At 40.1% G+C, this 18,093-nt stretch overlaps 2 protein-coding genes across 4 annotated transcripts; one reads left to right on the forward strand and one right to left on the reverse strand.

Annotated features, from left to right (window-relative positions):
• Nucleotides 1-12: 12 nt before the first annotated feature.
• Nucleotides 13-5,958, reverse strand: lrrc71 (leucine rich repeat containing 71; the record flags this gene model as incomplete). Its single annotated transcript, XM_079522051.1, has 16 exons — nt 13-135; nt 448-539; nt 1,086-1,197; nt 1,291-1,317; nt 1,438-1,517; nt 1,617-1,695; nt 1,892-2,005; nt 2,210-2,284; nt 2,381-2,464; nt 2,736-2,895; nt 3,015-3,083; nt 4,009-4,083; nt 4,173-4,248; nt 4,552-4,659; nt 5,431-5,568; nt 5,880-5,958. 16 exons carry the CDS (start codon nt 5,956-5,958, stop codon nt 13-15), a joined length of 1,491 nt encoding a protein of 496 aa, XP_079378177.1.
• Nucleotides 1,943-15,999, forward strand: LOC306938480 (14-3-3 protein zeta-like). 3 transcript variants are annotated; one of them, XM_079522691.1, is made up of 10 exons: nt 1,943-1,992; nt 2,228-2,299; nt 2,813-2,910; nt 5,309-5,352; nt 7,675-7,767; nt 10,215-10,535; nt 11,832-11,955; nt 13,994-14,157; nt 14,998-15,093; nt 15,252-15,999. In XM_079522691.1, exons 6-10 carry the CDS (start codon nt 10,242-10,244, stop codon nt 15,294-15,296), a joined length of 723 nt encoding a protein of 240 aa, XP_079378817.1. In that variant the 5' UTR covers nt 1,943-1,992; nt 2,228-2,299; nt 2,813-2,910; nt 5,309-5,352; nt 7,675-7,767; nt 10,215-10,241; the 3' UTR covers nt 15,297-15,999. The 3 variants fall into 3 exon arrangements, with proteins under 3 accessions (XP_079378817.1, XP_079378818.1, XP_079378816.1); XM_079522692.1 differs by lacking the exon at nt 1,943-1,992 and adding an exon at nt 2,398-2,492; XM_079522690.1 differs by lacking the exons at nt 1,943-1,992; nt 2,228-2,299; nt 2,813-2,910; nt 5,309-5,352; nt 7,675-7,767 and adding an exon at nt 7,781-7,898.
• The last annotated feature ends 2,094 nt before the right edge of the window (nt 16,000-18,093 follow it).

Consider the following 18,093-nt stretch of genomic DNA (forward strand, 5'->3'; position numbering starts at 1 on the left):
TATTCTCAAATATTATGCAGACTGCCCCTCCTCTTCAGTTTGACTAGCAGCAGTATTGTTGATGAGAGGATCTCGTTGTTTCATAATCTCCTGTATCTTTATATAGGATTCACAGTCTGGAAAGAAGTGGTTTCTCTGCATGAGATGGAGAGAACAGAACACAAATCAAATTGAATGTTGACATGTTGAAAGTGTAGACGATCTCACTGCATTTCCAACAAACCTAATCCTTGCTCAAAGTTAAATTATCAATTATGTTGCCACAGTGTGGTAGACTACTAGACTACATATAGGCCTCGCCTATACAGTAAAATCCTCATTGTCAAAAATATGCACATTTCTACGGAGCCCCTGAATGGCCATGCATTCAAAAAATATTTTATCTCGTCCGTACAAGATATTATCTTGTACGGATTTTATGTTGACTGACTGGCTCTGGATACACACCTGGAGAGACAGACGGAGGAGTCCTCCTCCCTCAGTCTGCTTCTGAACACATGACAGGAACAGAGGCAACGAACGCTCTGTTAACCTGTTTCCTACCAAGGCCAAAGAAAGACAAGAGACAAAGCTTAATAAATTATTTTGTTATGTTAACCTGTTGTTTATTTTTATTTGAACATATATTGCTTATTGGTTAAGGATTTATTTTGTTGATTCGATTCCTTCCTTTTTTTTTTTTTAAAGATATTTTTTGCGGCTTACGCCTTTTATTGGTTTTTGAAGGGACAGACAGTAGGCTGACAGGAAACGGGAGAGAGATGGGGGAAGACATGCAGTAAAGGCCGTGTCGGGCTCGGGAGTCGAACCCGCGGCACACTGCGACTGGATTACCAGTCGGGTGCCCAGACGGTTACGCCACCGCCTGAGCCTCGATTCCTTCCTTTTACTTTATTCTGTTGCTGCCAGACAGTGCTGATCGAGCTGTCCAACTTGAAACAAAACCAACAAATTCTTGACATAGGCTAGGCCTATTATACACACATTATGTAATATTGCCAAACCGTATTATTACACATGTATTTATTTATTTTACTACAAAAAAACTTATTTTATGTTTTATTATTATATTTTTTTTAGTATACCTGCCAGGTTCAAGGAGGCAAGAGCACTGTTCCCCAACAGAATGACTTCACCATCCTTGTGCTGCACTGATGGCTCCAGCAGGGGGCTCACAATCTCCACCATCTCCACCAACTGGCATACAGAGACACATGATGGAGGTATAGAAACTGTATGTATACGTGTCACTTAGTATATCAATATGTCTCTTTAAAAATGGAGGCAAACCTTATTCAGAGAAGCACTTGTCTTATCCTGCAGATTAAGAAAAAGGCATGCAAGCAGGAAATTCAAATGTAAACGTTTGAGAAACTTAATGTGAATATTCACTGTTAACTCAAAATGAGTCTATTGACTCAATTCAATAAACATAACCTCTTGCTCAGACATTGATGGGTGTTTCTCTTTGGCCCCTGACTTCCCTGGTTTACCTCGAGGTACCTTGGCATCAGAGGCTGTAACACAGAGGAGTACGTAATGATAGGGTGAATAACAAATGCCCGTTCAGAGAGCTAGCCTATAACACTGATGGTAGTTTAAGTACATTTTATTACATTTCTTGGTAGATTTTGGGTCCTCTTTCTTTGCTCCTGTATGGTTGCCAATCAATTTCTCGTCTTTTTTGGGCATTTCCTGTAATCACAGTATCACACAGATCTCAGCCAGTCTTTCTTTACAAGATGTTCAGGGTCAGATTTTGTGGAGAACATTTTTAAACAAAAGAAGCATGGAATAACAGGAACGTGATGAGGGCAACACACCAAACTCAAGCAAAAAGGATGTCACCATTCGCCAAAGGCAATTACATAATATTTTCTACTTTTGTTACCTTTTTTTTGGATGTTCCCTTGTTCCCCCCCTTGCTGATGTTGCCACTCAGAGAGGTGCTGCTTTGGACTGAAGGAGTTTGGTCAACTGGAGACTGCTCAGGTACCAGAGACGGCTGCAGAAATAGGAGGAGAAAATACGTGCGTGCGTGCGTGCGTGCGTGCGTGCGTGCGTGCGTGCGTGCGTGCGAGAGAGAGAGAGAGAGAGTCTGATTTCCACTGAAAGCCTGATTTATACTTAATAATTGAATATAATTGAACTTTATAATTGAAGCATAAATTAGGCTTATATCTGTGTAGAGAAAAAAAATCCTACTTACAGACTGGTCTCTTTCTAGTAGCAACTTCCTCCTCTCCACAACCTCTGCGTGAGTTAGAGAAAATGGACCGAGTATCTACAAAATCAAAGGGTAAGTGACAGAATGAAATAAAACTGTATACCAGTATAAAAAAAAACTATAGAGAGATAGAAAGAGAGAACTGACACTCACTTTAACTAGATGAGCAGCCCCTGTGTCTCCAATCCAGTTGTTGGACAGAGACAGGCAGAGCAGAGCCCGGTTCAAGCGCAAACCCTAGGACACGATAGAGAATGACTGAATGGTACGTTGACAACACGTTCAGTCACCGGCGCACCGCAGTTAAACTCTATATACTTGGCCCCCTAATGTTTCCCTTTACACAAAATGTCTTTATCGAAAATAACAAGCTCACAATGTGTTGTTGTGAGCTTATAGATCTACTATTTTTTCTGAATGATTGCATATTTTCGCCGAATGTTCACCTGTTATGTCATGCCCATTCCATTGATGCTATGTGTGAATAAATGTACTCAATGAGTTGTACCTCTGCTATATGTGCAGCACCTTCATCACCAATACAATTGAAGGCCAGGTTGAGTGATATGAGGTTCTTGTTGGCAGATCTAGTAGTGGAGAGTGCGGACCCAATCAAGGACGCCCCTTCATCTCCTAACCGGTTGTTCCGCAGTGACAGATGAGTGATGCTGATGGCCAAACAGGTAAAATAAGAATTTAATACAAGAATAAGAGAGAGAGAGAGAGAGAGAGAGAGAGAGAGAGAGAGAGAGAGGCGCACTAGTATTGTGTCCATCCCAGTACTCACGCGCTGTCTTGAGACAGTAGAATGTGGTAACTCTGCCTTGGAAGAGGGTTTCCCTCTAACACCACAGACCTGGAACAGTGAGGAGTATTGGAAGGAGATGGATAGATAGTGAATGATAAATGTATCTGATTAACAACTCAACCTATTGTGGTGTATATCTCTCAATGTAATCTCTGAGCCTGGCACCCAAGCTCATTTCATTGATCCTTCAAATACTAAGTATAGTATTTAGTGTGAGTGCGAATCCCTTGACTCTTTCAAAACCGCTCTCAAAGGGCACCTACGGACGGCTGCAATTCGAAACTGGCCCCTGTAAAATCGGAATCCCTCAAACACGAACGCAAGGACAACACAAGAGACGGTCGCGGCCACACAGCCAACTCAAGGTATGGCCACTGAGCCGAATTGGGGACCCAACGCAAGGACAACACAAGAGACGGTCACGGCCACACAGCCAACTCAAGGTACGGCCACGGAGCCGACTTGGGGTCCCAACGCAGCTCCTCCAAGGAAAACAAACAAATTAACGGAGCTGAACGTGAATCCCCCCCACCGCCCACCCCTTTTTTTCCCCTCACTGTATATGTTTCTTTTCCCTTTTTACCTCCTTTATGATGAATTCCTGTCTATAGAAGTGTCTATTTGTACGTCTCTAAATGTTTTGATGATTTGAACATTGTGGACCCTATTGGAAACAAGTGTAATGCTTAATTGGGTCGTCCACTCACAGTTAACAGCCTTTGTATTGAGTTTGTGCTTGAAATGTACTGTAATTCTGCAAACTGTTAATAAATTCTTCAATCAATCAATCAATCAATGAGATAGTTTACATGGTGGCCTGGTGGGGCCTACCAACAATGAATTTACTTTATTGTCCCCATGGGGAAACTAGTCTTGCTGTACATGAAAATAATAAAAACATCAAACAACACAAGGTATTTATGTATAGCCTACTAAGCCGTTTGGACTGGCTGTGGATGAATTAAGCAATCACCTGAGGTTGAAGCAGAGAGACATTGTGTTCTTAAGAGAGATCACCATTTGATCTGTCAGTCCAGTGCGCCACAAACTGCAACATAATGGGCAGGGTGATACAACTATACATACAACATCACTCCTCATAGCAAAGGTACATATGTAGCCTATGTTATTACTCACTGCAGGCTCTGTAGGTTGCTCAAGAAAGGAAGTGTCTTGCTCAGTACTTGACCTATCCGTGTGTCGACTTTCCAACCTGTATTTGTGAGAAAATGTTTTTTTTTCTCCCTTTGTCTATTAAATGTAAATTCGATTCAGTTCTGTAAACATGTCAATTGGCATACAATCATTTAAATGAGAAAACAAAATACATATGTCAAGATCAGAAATGGCATTTCACTTAGATAAATTCATTTGTTCATATATTACATTACAGTCATTTTTTTTATGTTCAATCTAAGGTGATATAGTAACATAATCTGTGTTTTTTTTAAGGCAAACCTACTAATTGAAATCCAAATGTATTAAATATGAACTTAAATGTAAACAAAGTTCTTACCAAGGACCTTGATGCCCTTGACACTATGAGGGTCTTCATTCTCCAACTCCACCTGAAGGTGTGGCTTAGGACACCAAGAGGAGGTCTCCATGTGGGACTGGCTGTCCTCTGACATTATGGGTTGTTAATGTTAAAATTAATTAAAACTGTGTTTAAACACACAGCTGAAAAAAATCGTCATAGTATTATGATGTACTGTGTGTTAAATGATAGCACATTTAAACTATTCTATTTTGGCATGCTTTACTAGCTGTGGTGATCTATATCATTTTTGAGGGGCGCCCCGTCCTATGTCCAGCTTTGAGGGTCTGTGTGAACACAAACATTGAAGACAAAAGTAAGGACGCAAATTGTGATTGGCCAGAATGAGATGATGTATGATGACGTATGATGATAATCTCCCCTCACTTCACACATGTGTTTTTGAGTGGTGTAAACCACTCCTACAACTGGCTTTTGTGTGCAGAAAAAAATTAGCATGGTTGCTATGTTCAAAATAATTTCTGACGTAATTAAATCACACCCGGGTGAACTGGATGACCGTAGCAACCATGGTCATTTTCTCTGCACAGAAAAAGCCAGTTGTGAAATCACATCCGGGTGTGATTTCATTACGTCAGATCAGAGCTGATCAGGCTACATAATACCTTACCTTATTTCATTACGTCAGACATTACGTCAGACCACAGCTGATCATGCTATATAAAACCTTACACCACTCAGTTCACACGGGTGTGATTTTTTATTTATTTTACAGGGATGAGTTTTACAGCAACATCCTGATTCACATGAGGGACTGAGGTAAGAGGAATACGTTGAGGTAAGAGGTAGCATTTCTGATCTAGTAGCCTATGTCTTTTCTGGCTAGAGAAGGTTTACCCATGGTGCCTCTTTCAGTTGTTGGAGAAGAGGAGGATGGGCGCTTGGTGCAGATAACTGCAGGGCATTCTTTCATTCCCAGAAGAACACAAAGCTCAGGGAAATCAGTTTTCAGGTTGCCTGAGCACTGGTAGTCATCTAAAGGAGATAGGGGAATGGAAATATGGAATAGTGTTGTTCAATGACCATACCCTCAAACTGTCGAGGATTACAACCTAATTTGTCTTTAGTCTTACAACAGGCACACAGGCATGCAGTGTTATAGCAAGTAGGCAGGCTACTTACCGAAAGTCAGGGCATTTTCGTCTATAGTTAGTCCTAACAACAAAGATGCCATGCCACAAGGTTAGCCGAACCGTCTCTCAACTGATTTTGTTTTAGAATAATGACAAAGCTGACTGTTTTCTAGCATGCTTTTGAAAGTTATTTTATTTTATTACAGTACTTACCTGTGTTTTTCGAAGGATCTTCAATTCCAACACTGCCCTTATCTGATTTCTCCTTTTTCTCTGTACGTTTTCTTGACATCTTTCCGTCAAAAACCAAAAAGATACACCTTACTGTTAGCTAGTTTAGTTAGCAACATAGGCATGCTAACTACTGAACACCTAGGAGTCTGTGAGGTTGCTATGGCAACTCTTGCAAACACAGAGACTTCAAGATTCTCCTTTTAATTTTTATGTAAGTTTCTCCATTTTATGTGGGTCAGGATTAAGAACACACATCCATGATGTCCAAAGGAAGGCTCAAACTTTATTATTATTACAAATTGTTGTTGTTATTACTAGGCCAGTGCAGTTGCAAATGACGGCAGGTGAATGTCAGCAATATGGAACTAGTGGTCATTGTAAACATTATCATAGTACTCAGATGTATGATGCCAGCACAGGGATCTCATATAAGGATATACAAATCTATATACTTGGCACAGCAACTTAATCGATTGGACGGTGCCCAAGATACCTGGGACAGTTACCCAGATACTTGTCATGCCAGTTAATTCCACATTTCTGAGCTGAGCTGAGCTGAGCTCCGCTGTGGTGGGAAGGTACGCCTACTTTCCCCCTGTGTAACCTGAGCACCTTATTTTTATTAATCTATTAAAGTTTTTATTATTTTTATCAATTCATTTATTTGAGTTGGCCCCAACACTACCCTGACCCTGTTGCCCCCTCCTTTCTCTCTCTCTCTATGCCATATTATGGCTTCAAGCTTTCTCTGGGAACATATGTTGCTCCCCCACAGGAACCTTCGTCCCCCTCTGTAGTGGTTTAATTATGGTTATGTAAGCTAGTTAGTGAGCCTAGCAAGTGTTGACCAACACACCCATTATTAACTTTATTAGCTTCAGCCTGCAGCTGCGTTCAACTTGTTCTGACATGTCTGTGAAAATGGTATATTGGTTGCGATATATATAATGATCCAAGGCTGCCTGCGACATAACTTTGACTAAACTTACTATGATCCTTTCATTCTGGTTAAGGATAAATAGGTATACTAAGTTCTCGATCCCTATCTAATGTTGCACTGCTAAACCTGCAGCTCATAATATAAGGGAGCTTGTTTGGCTAACTCATTAAAGTCAGATTTATCCACAGTGCATAACGGTTTTAAATTAAAATGTTTATGCACTATGAATGTTTTAAACATTTTAATACGTCCTCCATTGCATTAACATTTTAATTAATCCACAGTATACAGATATGGCATAGCTAAACTGCATGGGCTAATTATTATAGGTCACTTGCAGTGGTTCTGAATGTGGGGGTCCTATAAATGGTGTATATTTAATGATTATCCATTATTGTTGCTACATGTACAAGTCATAACTCTGTGGTACAAGTACACTACACTACAGCGATAGAACATACAAGAATGGCTATTTTACTCTATTCGACAGTAGGTCTATGGGCCAAATGACACAACAAGTCTTGATACAGTTGTTGAACAAGACAGTGTTCCCAGAGATAGGCTAAAAATACTATCGGTTCTACGGATAAATATAGTGAAAATAGCTGATCTATTGGCTATTTCACAGTTGTTTGTGATTATTTGAAAATTTGGCCAATGATTGATCAGTTTTTATATAGTATATTTTGTTGATGACTTTTGATGCAGTAATGCTCTTTTTCTTTTCTTTCTTTTTGAGGTATTAAAAAGTTCTTAAATTGTCCCCCCCCTGGGGGTTCCGACCCACAGGTTGAGAACCGCTGGCCTAATGTATATCATTGGTGTGTTTGAAAGGTTGATGAGAATCACTGCACCAAGCCCCCGCCTTGCCAGGCCCCCGGAAGTAGGAGGAGGCATATGCTACATTCCTTAGGTGCTTCAACAAAGGTGAGGGTGTGGTGTGTTACTCCCAACCTGCAATACTGAGCTTATAAATCTGGCTCGGGGTTTATAGCTATATTTTTTAAAGGGAACGATCTTACAACCATCTGTATACAACTATCTATCGTGGACTAAAGGTAAGATTGAAAGCTTGCAGTAACTGAATAGTTTTTATGTCAAGAGTGTCCGCAGAGCAGAGCAGGAAATGTGGTAGGGCTACTATTCACTGCCAACTGATCAAGTGCCAACTATCACTTTTGTAATCATTCTTGTTGCTAGCATTATTATACCTTTAAAGCAGCATTATTATAAGTAATAGTTTAGTTGGTCAAAACAACAGTAGACTAATGTATTTCTCCCCTGTATTTAGTTGAAGACAGTTTATGTAAAAGTAGAATGTGGTGTAGCATACCATAGCTCGGCTCAAGATAACATCTAATAGAAAGGGTGACGTGATAGGCCTATATGCTATGACAGAACTCTTTCTTGTTGGACATAAGCTGCATAATGTCAGATCAGTGTAGCCTACATTACAATGTAGGCTACACACATTACATCTGCACAAATACCACATTCAAACTTTTGTGCGAGAGTGAGAATTACTTTGAAACAGATTATTGCTTAAGGAACCCTTTGGCAGTGCTAGAATTCGGATAACATTTTGTTCTTCCCAGAACATTTTCTTCTTCCCTGAACAGCCATATAACCTGTACTATACTGTATGTGTGTATATGATATGAGTACGACTATGTTGTATGGCCTGGCTCAGAGTAAACCCTTATTTGTAATACATGAACAAAAACAAATACATATAGAACTTTCTTGTAAAAATTGAAAAAGAAATGCGTACATTTAGGAATAAATAACAATTCCTTTTGAAATTTCAATTAATAAAATAACATAAATTAGTATAATACAATTTAATCGAACATACAAACGATACATTATTATCAATATAATAATCAATCCTTTTGACCATTTTCAAAGAAATAGCAGATCGTTGTTAACTTACAGTAGATCTGCTATTTTCACATAACACCTTTGTGCATGAAGTATAAAATAGGGCTTACATGGTTAATCAATTTGTTGATATTTAAACAAATATAAATGAACACACTTCTCAACTATTAGATTAAAAGTATTCAATATAATAAATCACATTTGTGTGAAGTGAGGAGCGCCCACTGTATTAACATTGACCACATGACGAGTTACGTTGTCATTTAGTGCCCTAAACATTAAGGTCCATAGATTTGGCTGGCAAACGAAACAAGTGCTCTGAAAAATGGGTTACAAAATTGTGGCATAAAAAATATTTTAAAAAGAATCCATAGATTTGGCAGGCTCTAAAGTGCTTTAAACAAACATTAAAAATCTCATAGACAATTTACAGTTTAGGCATTTAGCAGACGCTCTTAATCCAGAGCGATTTACAGTAAGTGAGAACAACACATGGTAATAGCACATGGCACATAGCAGCCAATGTACTTGGCTGCCATGATGTAATCTTCAAAAGCCATGCATTGGGGGGGCTAGCGCCCTTATTGCTAACAACATTATCGATAGTTGCAGCCATAGGAGGCCTTCGCTATGTTTCACCAGTTTCAATGGAAACAGGCCTCCACCCTCAGTGGGGCCTCTGACTGACTGCCAGGCGTCAGTCAACCCCCCGGGCCCCCGCCACCCTTGGCCCTCTCACTCACTTGCTGCCTTGCTCTCTCCCACAATGTTAAGTTACACCTATTTCCTGTTAACCTGGGTAAAATGTGCAGCATTGGGAGCGGAGACACTTTATTGTGAAGGGACGACAGGATGAGGAGAGGTGTTGTTGCTGCGCAATTGTTGAGAGTAATGGCTGTGCGCGATATTGAACAGTCAAAACTATTTGTATCAATACGCCTGTATCAACAGAATAAAATTGATAAATGATGTAAGTCGTAATTACATGATCAGTGCATAGACTCCCATACTCCAATCAAGCATTTCAGACTGGTCCTAATTAAATTCCAATACTTATATTGGTATCGGAACAACTCAGAGAAAGAGTTTTTGTATTCATTTAACTGATATTGGACTTTTATATTTGCATTATTTTATACAATGAACTCCTTCATCTATATAGGAGTTATACTCATAATAACCTTTATATTGTGCTAAATTGCAACATTTGATGTCCAGTCCTTCTCTTACTTAACAGACCTAATGTTCTTCTTTTAAGTGGTTTCACTTAAAAATGTTTCAAAGATCTTGAAGAACTTGTTTATCATAGTTCGTCCAATCCTCCCAACTTCCCTGACCTGTTTTTCTGGTTTAACCCCCCAGGGCCCCCACCCCACCCTTATACACCCACCACTACGTTATGCTTATGCTGTCCTGTTTCTTCATACATGTCCCTGCCCCCTTCACTGACCTGTCCTGTTTGCTGTGTCCTCTTGTGTGCTTCTACTCTTTAGTCCTTCAGCCAACGACAGTAGGAAACCATGGCGGAAAAGGCAGATCTGATTGAAAAGGCCAAGCTCGCAGAGCAGATGGAGCGCTATGAAGACATGGCCGCTTTGATGAAGGAGTTGACTGAGCACAACTCTGACCTCGAGGATGAGGAGCGCAACCTGCTTTCTGTGGCCTACAAGAACGTGGTGGGAGCCAGGAGGTCTGCGTGGCGGGTGATCTCCAACATGGAGTTGAAGGCCAAGACCCCTGAGAAGAGTGCGCTGGCAAAGGAGTATAGAGGGACGATTGAGAAGGAACTGAGGGAGCTCTGCAATGATGTGCTGGTGAGGAGCTGGAGGGGAATGAAGCAATTGGGGAATTTGGGGTGGTGTGCAGGTTGATGGGTGGTGTTTTTTTTCTTTTTAGCTTATGAAGGAGGGAGGCGAGTCATCAATATCTAGAAACACAGACTTATGAAGGAGGGAGGCGAGTCATCAATATCTAGAAACACAGACTTATGAAGGAGGGAGGCGAGTCATCAATATCTAGAAACACAGACTTACCAAATGCTGTATTAAGCGAGCCTGAGTTATTGTGCACTTATTTGGACTGTTCCATGTGAAAAACAGAAGTGAATGAAGCCACCCTTGCCTAAATAGGTGTTTGGCTTACATACACAAAATACATACATTACATACACAAAATACATACATTACATACACAGAATACATACATTACATACACAGAATACATACATACATACATACATACATACACACACACACACACACACACACACACACACACACACACACACACACACACACACACACACACACACACACACACACACACACACACACACACACATACATACATACATACATACATACATACATGGCATACACTTATTTGATTACAAATATTACTGGCACTACCATATCAAACTAGATATTGAGAGTTGAGACTATTCTAGAAGGCCAAATACTGGTTGGCATACTGGTTGTTCAGTTTGACCCACCATGCAGAAAACAATGAGTTGAGAAAACAGGCTTGAAAGGTGCACTTCTGTGGACTCTAACATTACACCTAGTATGTTGTTCAGCTCTGACATTTATTTCAGAAATGCAGTATGAGAAGACTGAAGAGTCTGCCTGCATGTGCTATTAACTCACATCTGAGATCTCAGATTAAAACCTCTTAAGAGATAGCCTTAACAATGCACATAATGGCAAACACTATTGCACATACTGCAGGAAACTTTATTGTTCCCACACTAGAAAATACAATGTTTCAGGCATGCCTGAAACAGTGAAACATTCATGCCTGAAACATGTGTGAAACAATTCAAGTAATGTACAGCAATGAAAGGAACTAGAATACAAATGGCTTATCACTGTAGAAACTATTGTGTAATAAGAGTGCGGTGCACTAGTAGGTGATGAGCAAACCAAGCATGGCTCATATTCCTACTGGTGCCTCAAGGCCATTTTATAAACACTGAATTGCTCAAGAAAGACCATTTCTATCAATTCATTCAGTATAAAGCGCTCCAAGCATAGATCATAGATCAACTTAAGTTTTATGTTCAGGTGTTGTTAATTTAATTTAATTGCATATACTATCCTCTCCACCTATAGAGCCTACTTGACAGCCACCTGATCCCCACGGCAGTTCCTGCAGAAAGCAGGACTTTCTACCTGAAGATGAAAGGAGATTACTGCCGCTATTTGGCTGAAGTGTTCACCGGAGACGAAAAGGCTTGTGAGTCCAGTAGACCCCTGTTTCTTCTACACATACACATACATGCCACATCATTTCCATTCTATGCCAATATTTAAGAACATTGGGAGGAATTAACCTAATCCAGGGCACCTTCTAACAAAACTTTTCCTTGACGTTGGCATGTCTGTAAAGAGATCTTGGATTAAATTGAACCCTATTTGCCGTGTAGAGCTGCAACTATTGACAATCCGGACGATCTGTTTATTGCTGTATCGATACAGCAATAAACGGTATGAATTATCTGGGTAACGCAGTGTGGGATGCACACGCAGATTAGACACACCAACAGAACGACATGCTGAAACAACGGTCGGACATGAGGTCGAACATGTGCTGCTCCGTGCTTGCGGTTAGGGTTAGGTTAGGGTTTGAGGTAGGTTGTCAGTCTAATGACAGTCGGACCAATAGTATGTCTAAACTACAGCCTGTACTTTGCAGTGTTGCCAAACGTACCTCTGTTTAACGTTATCAAAGCCCCCCTTGCAAGTTGCAATGCACTCCCTTCTCAGACCCATTGTTAGGATGGACATTTATTTTAATTTAAAGATCTCTGTGGGCCTGAAAGTGCTTTATTGTATTTGTTTAATCGAGATATCAATATATCGATATATATCGTATTGTGGCCTCTGTATCATGATACATATCTATCGTGAGATTGCAATCAATATCCACCACTAGTACAGTATATACGTGTGTGTGTGTGTACTGTAACCTAACTCTGGTTGATTCTTTTTCAGTTCTTTCAATAATACCAATTGGTATCGTTGTTATTATTGCCAAAATACCCCAATATATATTTCTTGGTATTCACTGTTATTTTGAGCAACCAGCCAGCACAAACCTACCAGCAGATGTATGCCTGAGAATGGGCTCTGCAACTTTGACACAAGGTCTGTCTGTGGTACCGTTCTGATCAAATCTGGCCTGTAAATCTCTGGAAGCAAGCCTATGGTAAGGGAACCGGACATCTTATCTTGGGGTGTTGTTGTCATCCTGGGACGGCCACTTCGCAGTCTGTCTTTGACTTCACCAGTCTCACAGAACTTGGTTTAGAAGTTTGGAAATGGTACCTGGGCCTTATCCTGAAGTGACACGTGGCATCTCTCCATGGGGGCAGTGTTGCTGCTTGGAACATACACACACTCAACAAAGTTCCATGCTCAGGTGCCAGTCATGCTGGCAGGTCGCTCAATATGAGAGTGATTACCAACAGTAGCATATTGGGGGATTTTGGCTTTTTTTTCTTTTATCTACCCACATCCCACACGTTTACCTGTGTTGCTCATTCCGTGATTTCACGATCCTTACAAGTGGGGGGTCAGATCAACATGGAATGAATTCTGTACTGGCCATATAAGGAGCATGTCTTGAGTGTACAGGGTTTGATGAGGTCAGATCAACATATGGAATGTCAGAACAGGTCAGCTCCATGCATACAGTATATGGAGATCTAAGGGTGGTAGCAGGGACATTCTCTTAGTCTTGAGTGTACAGGGTTTAATGAGGGCCCAGGTATGCCCGGCCCTTAATTTTCGGGCCTGTTGAGAACTCTAGTTTTCGCGGGCTGCCGGGTGTGGCTGCACTAATAACTTTGGGGCAGGCCCGTCTAGAGTTTGAATGGACAGGTGGGCCTGTTGGGAACTCGTCTAGAGTTTGAAATTTGAATGGACAGGTATAAGTCAAAAGGGAGACATCAAAGAGGAAGGATGGATGGGGAAGGATCAACATATGGAATGTCTGAACAGGTTCTGAAATATATCCATATATGGAGATCTAAGGGTTTGAGGTTTGAGCATCCATATATTGGCTTAACTGCGACAGTCGTATTTACTATGACATCAGGGTCTCCACATCTCCATCCCTGATGTCACATGATGTCACGAGACCTGGGCACCATATATGGTGCCCGACACACACTGGTGCCCGACACACTGACGGGAAATGCTCGATTCCATAGTCAACTGCGACCTTCGGTCGCAATAAATCTTTATATTGCTAATGTTTCTTTATTTTTCAGCCATCATTACTAAATGCCAGGAAGCTTACCAGGCAGCATTTGAAATCAGCTCCAAGGATCTGGAGCCTCTCAATCCCATCCATCTGGGGCTGGCGCTCAACTTCTCAGTGTTCTATTACGAGATTCACAACTCGCCTGAGAAGGCTTGCGAACTGGCCAAGAAGGTAGGAGCTCACTTAAGCTGGGTGATACGTTGGTTTCCTGTTGAATTGTACTGGGATTTCACCATTTTAACTGCGAGTGATACATAAAATAAAGGTTGTGTAATGTTAGTGCAGTGATGTTTGCTTATAGAGGGGGCTGGCCCAACTACAGGCTTTGCATACACAATCCTGTTTCCGGAAAAAAGATCTCAATACTTGTTCTCAAAAATACTGTTAAGAATTCACAGTGGATCGACTGGAGTTTTAATTTACAGTCTAGAATAGGTCCCATTGCCCGTAGGGATGATCGCACTGATAATGTGGTTGGTTGTTACTAACAACTTTTGGTTGTTACTAACAATGTGGTTGGTTGTTACTAACAACTTTTGGTTGTTACTAACAACCAACCACATTATCAGTGCGATCATCTTTTGATTTGATCAGTGGTTGCCTAACAACTTGTTAGGCAACCACTGACTGATCAAATCAGCTACCATTAACACTAACTGCTAACACTAACTGCTCTATGTAAAATATAGGCCTTTCCTGATGAAATGTATTGTAGTTTAAGCTACTTTTGCAAATCAACTAAATTCTGATTTGGATACCACTTGTTCAAATAGTTTGGGCCAAATCTTCCTATAGATCACAATCAGTCTCATTGCACTTACTTACTTACTTACTTACTTATTGAATGAAAAAAAAAACATTGTATTCAATATTGCCTCATATCCCAAAATTGTTGCTCTTGTTTCCTCAATAAGCCACCCAACAGTATTTCATCACACATGCTCTCACTTGTAGTGGATTTCACAAAATATAGTTTGGGAGGTATTGACAGCGCAGTGTCTCTGTCCTCAGGCCTTCGATGATGCCCTCATGTTGCTGGACTCCCTCAAAGACTCGTCTTACAAAGACAGCACCTTGATCCTGCAGCTGCTTCGAGACAATCTGACGGTGAGTATACACTTCCGTCTGCATACATGTCACATGTATGCAGTACACATATACACTTTGGTGTTTGCCTCTGACATATCCTCACTCTGTCAGATGCAGTAAGTTTGTCTGTGGTTCTCACCGTTTGCTTATTCAATTTTCCCCAACTTTTGTTGCAGCTATGGACATCAGAAGGCCAGGGAGAAGCTGACGAGACGGAGTAGGAGGCATATAATAACTGAGTTGCAATCTGTCTTTAAAAAACAAAAGTTACAAAACCCACACACTTTACTGTACCTCTCACCAGCCTACTTGATAGGGGAAATGTTTGCTTTGTATCCACTAGACGGTTCTTGGGTTCACTTGTTCAACTAAAACCAGCCACAATGTAACATTTATATTGTGTTACTAGCATAAAATGTAAATCTCTACAGTTGAAAAGAATGTTTGAAATAGTATCTTCGACGCAAGTGTGCCATATGCCTGAGGTAGCCTGTTTTGAAAAAAATAATCAGCTGGACTCACAGACATGTGTTTACAAACAGAGACAGCTGCCAGATAATTCTGTTGTAGCCAAAATAACCCCTCAATGACATGAAGAGAAACAATACAAGCCACGGGTAAACATTGAATGTTCTTTTAAATGAGACCTCTGTGTTATCAATGTGTTCATGCACCTGCATTTGAGTGCAGCTCTAGGGCCAGAGAATGGGATAATTTGAATGTTTTCATTTTTTTTAAATTTGAAATAGTTGATGTCTGATCTGCCTGCGATTCTCCAAGCAGTGAATATAAAATCTCTCTCCAGACTCAAATCAGCCTACAAGCCCACAGTATTGCTTTCACATTTACTGGAAGAAAACAACAACAACAACATACTTGTTATAATTAAAGCTTTAAATGTTACTATACATGTAGAGCACATTTGATGATTCTAGGCCTCATGAAATCCCTTTATGGCACATGAACTTTAAAAAACATGTATGGTCTTCAAAAATGATATCATGCTTTTAAAAAATGTGATCTTTCATAAGATGAAAGATTTAATTGAACAGCAGAAATGTATCCAAAGAGCTGATTTAGGAGCAAATGTATTGTTTTGCAAGGTGATGTTAGATTCCAACTTTTATCTGTCTAGTCATCTCATATGTAAGTTTCTTTGATCTGCCCACAATACCATTTTCTATGGCATGGCCTCCTCCAAGGGGTGGGCAATGTGATATCTAGTTAACATACTGCAATTTTTATATTTCATGTTTCTTTGTTTTGTTTTTCTGTCTGGTATTTTTGTATTTATGCATGTGATTATAATCCAGGTAGATACAAACATATAGGAATGCAGTCCTATATGTTTGTATCTACCTGGATTATATTTGTTTCTTAATGGTGGCAGAAGGGGTAAAGGTGAAGAGTGTTTTAGGACAGGCAAGTTATCATGCACCCAATGATTTACAGCTGTGTATCTGTATGACGTATTTCTAAATATGTACATACCCAGGAAAAGACAAATAAACTAAAAAAGACAAATACATATGAATTAAAACTACTACTCTGTAGGTGGCAGCTTTGCCAGCATTTTATACAAAGTTTTGCCATTTTTGTTTAATGAGTTTAGACTTGATAAAAAATAAAAACAATAAACCATTGATTCACATTTATTCAACTTGAAGTGCATATTTATTTGTTATTTCACCTTGGTTGTTTCAGTAATAGAAAGACATTTTACAGTATCAGTTAAAGGACCAGTTCGCCACTATAACAAGTAGTCCTTTAAGTGTATGTGTCTCAGCTGTTTATTAGGCCAATTAGGCATATACTGTATCTTTGTGCTCTACTCTGTCTGTTGTGAAGGTTTGGGAGAAATCCATGACTCTTGTTTTTCTCTTAGTTTATATAGGCTGCAACAACTATAATGCTGAGTAAATTCATCAAAAATATGAGAACTTTTTATTACAACTTACACATACATGCAGGCACACACTGCAGTGGATAATTGTATGTCTTAGTGCCAGTGGTGTATTAATTAATTTGGTCTGTATTCCACCACCATACCATGCTGGGAAGGAAGTGTATTGGCTGCTCTTCACTGGAACATTCCCCTAGCATTCTGAGCATGTGCCCAGGGGGAATTTAACCAAATACAGGAATGGACTTGGCAGGGGACACGTTTGTCTGAATGTTCCGTTTACGACAGTCACTAAAGGTCCTATATATCAATGTGTAACAAGTAAGTAATAATAACTTACCTGGTCACTAGTCTGTATTTACTATAGAAAACTGAAGGCAGAGGGATAAGGACACACAAACGAAATCTTCGGCTGGAATCAAAACAGGGATGTTGGTATTATGTGATTAATGCACTTTCCAATCATTATGGCCTGATCTAGTAGGCCTAGTGTCGCTCTAATCTGACGTTCTCACCAGCGAGAAGTGTCAATCTTAACTTCTGATACTTAAATCCAAAATAGTACTTAAAGTTCATTTATGCATCAGTCAGGTTATTGTAGGTAGTCTATAGTGCAAAGTTGTGTGTCTTCTATAGTATATATTGTGAATTTGTGACCTATTTTCTTCTGAATGGGAATCCTTAGTGTACAATGTAGGCCTATATGCCCTTAGTACCTTTTGAGATAAAGTTGCATATTCTATTCTCAAGAAGAATCCATTAGAGAATGGATTATAGGCCTATAGTCAAATCAAGTCAAAAGTTATTCACAAGAGAATAACTTTTGTTATTCAACAAAACTACTGCAAGTTGCAGTAGTTTTGTTGAATAACAGTTGCAGAATAACAGTTGCAGTTATGCAGTCTGCAACTGTAACAAAATAACCGGTAATAATTTGCAAACATTTGGGCTGCCTGCAGACAACTTGCCTTTTCCCCCCCAGTCAAACTGGAATACTTTAATAATGTATAGTGCGTCGTACGACGGTGGCGCGCTCCGAAAATAGCAGATCTACAAGCTCACAACGCGTCGCCGACGAGGCACGTTGGGAGCTTGTAGATCTGCTATTTTCAGGC

This window comes from Electrona antarctica, assembly GCF_951216825.1.
Source record: "Electrona antarctica genome assembly, chromosome: 15".
NCBI classification, from domain to species: Eukaryota; Metazoa; Chordata; class Actinopteri; order Myctophiformes; family Myctophidae; genus Electrona; species Electrona antarctica.